This window comes from Lucilia cuprina, chromosome 6, assembly GCF_022045245.1.
Source record: "Lucilia cuprina isolate Lc7/37 chromosome 6, ASM2204524v1, whole genome shotgun sequence".
NCBI lineage: Eukaryota > Metazoa > Arthropoda > Insecta > Diptera > Calliphoridae > Lucilia > Lucilia cuprina.
The window spans coordinates 55,019,209-55,024,248 of record NC_060954.1 but is presented as its reverse complement, the minus strand read 5'-3'; the positions used below and the strand labels follow the sequence as shown (position 1 = coordinate 55,024,248).

The 5,040-nt window shown below is 21.8% G+C and overlaps 1 protein-coding gene across 1 annotated transcript in view; it reads left to right on the top strand.

Annotated features, from left to right (window-relative positions):
* The window catches only part of LOC111684765 (potassium channel subfamily T member 2), a 75,231-nt gene that overhangs the window by 8,942 nt on the left and 61,249 nt on the right, over nt 1–5,040 (top strand). Inside the window, exon 2 of the mRNA XM_046954185.1 lies at nt 1,354–1,430. Coding sequence (XP_046810141.1) covers nt 1,354–1,430 — 77 coding nt within the window. The remainder of the gene's footprint in view (nt 1–1,353; nt 1,431–5,040) is intronic.

The window sequence follows — 5,040 nt, the reverse complement described above, 5'->3', positions numbered from 1 at the left end:
CTATCTATCTATCTATCTATCTATCTATCTATCTATCTATCTATCTATCTATCTAACTAACTAACTAACTAGCTAACTAACTAACTAATCAACCAACTATCTTACTGCGATCCAGCCGAATACGTGAACTCGAAACTTAAGGGATACCTTAAGACTTGTCAGGCAATCGTTCAGGCTTTAATATCACAAAACTAAACAATACAAATATTTCTTAAATTGTCTTTTCTTAACTTTTCTTAAATTGGTCCCATAGTGCATAACAAATCCTTTATTTTTAATAAAAATAGTTATAAACAACTCAACCTTATACAGTATGTGCGTTCTGTTGCTTACAGGCCTCCAAGATGAGTTAAGTAATATCTTGTTAAAATACATTTTTTATACCCTACACCACTCTTACTTATTTGATTTAGCTTTTGCCGTCTGTCTGTGTGTCCATGTAAACTATGTGAGCACAGGTCGAAATTTTCAAGATAATTTGAAAAAAATACTCTTCTTTTGGTGCAGAAAAAAAAGCTATTGAAAATTATTGAAATAGGTCCCTCCTTTCGCCATAACCCGCAAAACTTAGTTTTCTAAAACTTTTAATGACACAACCTATTTTTTTAATAATCAAAAACTAATAACACGGTTAAATTCTACATAACTTTAAAATTTGAGTAAATTCCTCTACCAACATCGATAAGGTTAGTCTCATATTTACCCCTATTCCCATATGAGCTCTCTTGTAGAAAATCTATTTTTTAATCAACAATTAGTGTAAATATTCCGGAATAAAGTTAAAAAACAAATTAAATATTTTATTTTTTGAAAAATAATCTTCATTTTTAACGAACTAACTGGTGTAGGGTCGGCCTCGTCCGACTGTAATTTCTTACTTGTTTTTTTTTTTAAACTTATTTCTATTAATTTATTTATGTAAATGTGACTTTAAAAGGTTTACAAGGTTAAAATTTACTGACTTTTTAATTGACAATTAACACAAGATTTTTTTTATAACACCAACTAACACATTTATATGGTTAAAATATTACATACATGATGAACTTAAAGCAAAAGCAAAGATTTCTAAGAACATTATTTAACATTCGTGGAGACAAAATTACGTCTATTTAAAGATAGTAAGATAGTTAGTTTTCTATGTATTTTTTTTTAAATATTTATACTTTAATTCATAGTTTTAGGATATATTTGTATATTTTCATAATTTTAAAATTTCGTTCTATTTGAAAATTTTTTAAAAAATCTATTTTCATCTATAACAAGTTCTTCGCCAAAATTTCTTAATACTGAAGATTTATTTATTTGTCCATAACAATATAATTACATATTATATTTTAACTTAATTTACAGATCAAGATGACGATGACCATACGACCGTTGAAATGTAGCAGATCAGAGTCTCTGGTGGGAATCGAACCCACAACTAGGTACCGACATCCACAATATAATCTTGAATAACAATATTAATGACACGTTTTTTTTTCATAAATATTCTTTCCAAAGGCAAATCTTTATTCTTTATAGATAATTTTTCATAAATTTTCTTTATATAGAAAGTTTTTGATCAAATTTCTTTCTATAGAAAATTTTTCAATAAATCTTCTTTATATAAAAAGTTTTTAATAAATCATCATCATTTAGAAAGTTTTTCATCAATTTTCTTTTAAAATATTATTTTATATAGAAACATTTTAAATAACTTTCGTTTATAGAAAATTGTTGTAAAACCACTTTGTATCGAAAATTTTCTTAAAATTTTAGTTTATATAGAAAAATTTTGTAGAACTATCTTTTTACAGAATTTTTTTTTCAAACAAGGAATTTTCTTTTTTTTAGAGAAAAATTTCCTTTTTAAAGAAAATGTTTGTTACATTATTCAAGACAATTTTCGTTGAATTTTTAATTTTAAAGAAAATTTTTGTTAATTTTTCTTTTTTAAAGAAAATGTTTATTGAATTTTTTTTTTCAGAGAAATTTTTCCTTTTCTAAAGAAAATTTTTGTTAAATATTAATCTTTAAAGAAAATTTTCATTGCATTTTTGGTAATTTTTGCTATTTTAAGAAAATCTTTATTGAATTTTAATTTTTGACAAAAATTTCCATTGAGTTTTCTTTTTCAGAGAAAATTTTTTTTCAATTTTAATTTTTTAAGAAAATTTTTGTGGATTTTTATTTTTAAGAGAAAATTTTTGTTGAATTTTTAGGTTTCTTTTTAATTTCATAAAAGTTTTATTGAATTTTTTCTTTTTAAAGAAAATTTTATTTTTTTAAGGAAAATTTTGGTTCAATTTACTTTATTGAAGAAAATTTTCATAGAATTTTTATGTCTAAAGAAAATTTTCGTTAATTTTTCTTAAAATTTGTCTTTTTTAAAGAAAATTTTCTTCGAATCTTCCTTTTTTAAAAAAATTTTTATTGAATTTTCTTTTCTAGAAAACATTTTTGTAGATTTTTTTAAATTTTTGGAGAATTTCCTTTTGAAAGAAATCTTGCATAAATTTTCCTTTTTAAATAAATTTTTCGTTGAATTTTTTGAAAATTTGTGTAAAATTTTGCTTTTCAATTATTGTTTAAGAAAAATATCATTCAACTTTGTTAAAGAAAAGTTTCGTTTAATTTCCGTTTGAAAAGAAAATTGAATTTGGAAAAAAAAATATATTTGAAAGGAAATGTTTATTAAACTTCAATTTTAAAGAAAATATTCGTTGAATTTTCTTTTGTAAAGAAAAGTTTCCTTCAATTTTATCTTCTAAAAAAAGTTTGCTTTCAAATTCCTTTTGAAATAAATTTTATATTTTTATGAAACAAACCAATTTCCTTTTTCAAGAAAAATTTCTTTAAATTTCCTTTTTTTTTTAAGAAAATGTTTGTTTATATTCCCATATAAAGAACATTATTATTAAATTCTCTTTTCAAAGAACATTTTTGTAAAACTTTCTTTTTGAAAGAAAAATTTCTTTAAAAAATTAATTTAAAATTATCTTAACGAAACAATTTTTAACAAAAAATGTCCCTAAAAATCAAAATTTAATAGAAAATTTAAAGAAAAATTTTGATTTAAAAAAAAATTTTTTTCTAAAATTAATTTTTTTATGAAAATTTTCATTAAATTAATTTTTCGTTAAAAATTTTTCTTTAAATTTAAATTTTTTAAAAAAATATTACTTTCATTTTCTTTTTATATAAAATATAGAAAACAAATCGTTAAAATTTCTTTTTATTAATTTTTTTTTTAATTTCTCTAATAAAAAAATTTTAAAATTTTCTTTAATAGAAAATTTTATAAAAAATAATTTATAAAATATTTGTAGTTAAATTTTCCTTCTTTTAGAAATGAACCTTAAATTTTACTTTTTAAAGAAATTTATTTTAAATTTTCCTCTGTTTTATAAAATTTGTATTAAAATTCCTTTTAGAATATTTTTGTCTGTTTAAGGTAAATTTCTTTTTTTTTAAGTTTTTTTACGAAAATTTTCATTAAAAATCTTTTTAAAAAAATTTTATTTATTCATTTCCCAGATTTTGTTTTGTTTAAATACGGAATTTTGCATTAAAACATTATAGCGCCTTTTAATATGACATTTGTTTGAAAAAATCTGCAAACCAAATAAAAACATAATTAAACTTCAAATACACTTGAGACCGCCACAAAACCACAGAAATTATTAAATGCAAAATTTATTTAATTAAACACAAAAATTGAAATTTTTGTTTACGATGTTTAAAAGAAACACACCACTTATTATTACACTTATTTTAATCACACCTTTTTAATATATTATTCATTAATTTTTATTATATTTAATTCTAAATTTTTTTCATTTTTAAATTCTAAAAATACGTTACATTTTTAGTTTTATTTAAATATATTTTCTTATTTTGTTTCATAAATTTCGTTTTATTTGTCTAGCAAGCGCGTGTTGCGTGTGTTTTGTATACCACGGTATTTGGTTCAGGACTGAAGCTTTTATTATTTGTATAATTTAATCTACAAATTTCCTTTATAAAAATCAGCAAAAAAAACTGTTATACACAACTCAGTGAAAGAATAACAATAAAACAGTTTTCCCCCCATTTAAATAAAGGTCAATAAATAAAAAACAGCTGTTTCGGTTTGTTTTCCTTTCTTCTTTTTTTAAACATTGCCGGCAAACACATGGAAAAGCTATTTTAAGAGCATAACGCTTTAAGAGTTTAAAAGTACAAAAGTTTTTATCCTTGCTGCAGCTTTCTGCTCTTTTAATGTTAAAAGTTTAAGCTTTATTTTAATGTTAAGTTTACTGTTAAAAGCTTCATGGAAAAGCTTTTGTTTGCCACAGCAAAAGCTTTTTAATGTTAGGATTTAACAGAAAGTCCTTTAGGAAATTGTAGAAAGGAATTTTATTTTAATTTATTTAATGGACACAATAATATTGTAAGCAAATAGTAAAGGCAATGTAATCATTTGCATTTATCTTTTTAAACTAAAGGAATTTGGGAATTCCAGCGAACCTTACAAAAAGCAATATAATACTGAATTTTTTTTAAAAATTTACTTTGAAAATCTTTTAAAAACATCACAATATTATATCAATTTAGAATTCAAAAATGCTTTTTACTATTATCTACTTATTTGTTCTTTTTCCTTCCTTAAATTTCCATTAAATATTTTCAACTATGTTAACTTAAATATTTTACTTAAGTTGTGTAGCAAATTTAATTGATTTAAATTTTATATGTATCATTTTCTTTAACAGTTTTAGCTTAAATTATAGTTTGTTTTTAAATTAATTTAATTTTAAGAACAAACTTTTGCAGTTAAAGGGAAAGTTAAACTACATACTCTCTACATTAACAAACACTCTAATGCATTTCAAATATTGATAGAAAAATATTAGGGCGGATCTTAAATAAAATAAAAAATATAATCCAGGCTGAACAAAGTTGACATTTGTTCTAATTCAGTTCTAGTTCAGTTCTAGTTCAGTTCTAGTTCAGTTCTAGTTCAGTTCTAGTTCAGTTCTAGTTCAGTTCTAGTTCAGTTCTAGTTCAGTTCTA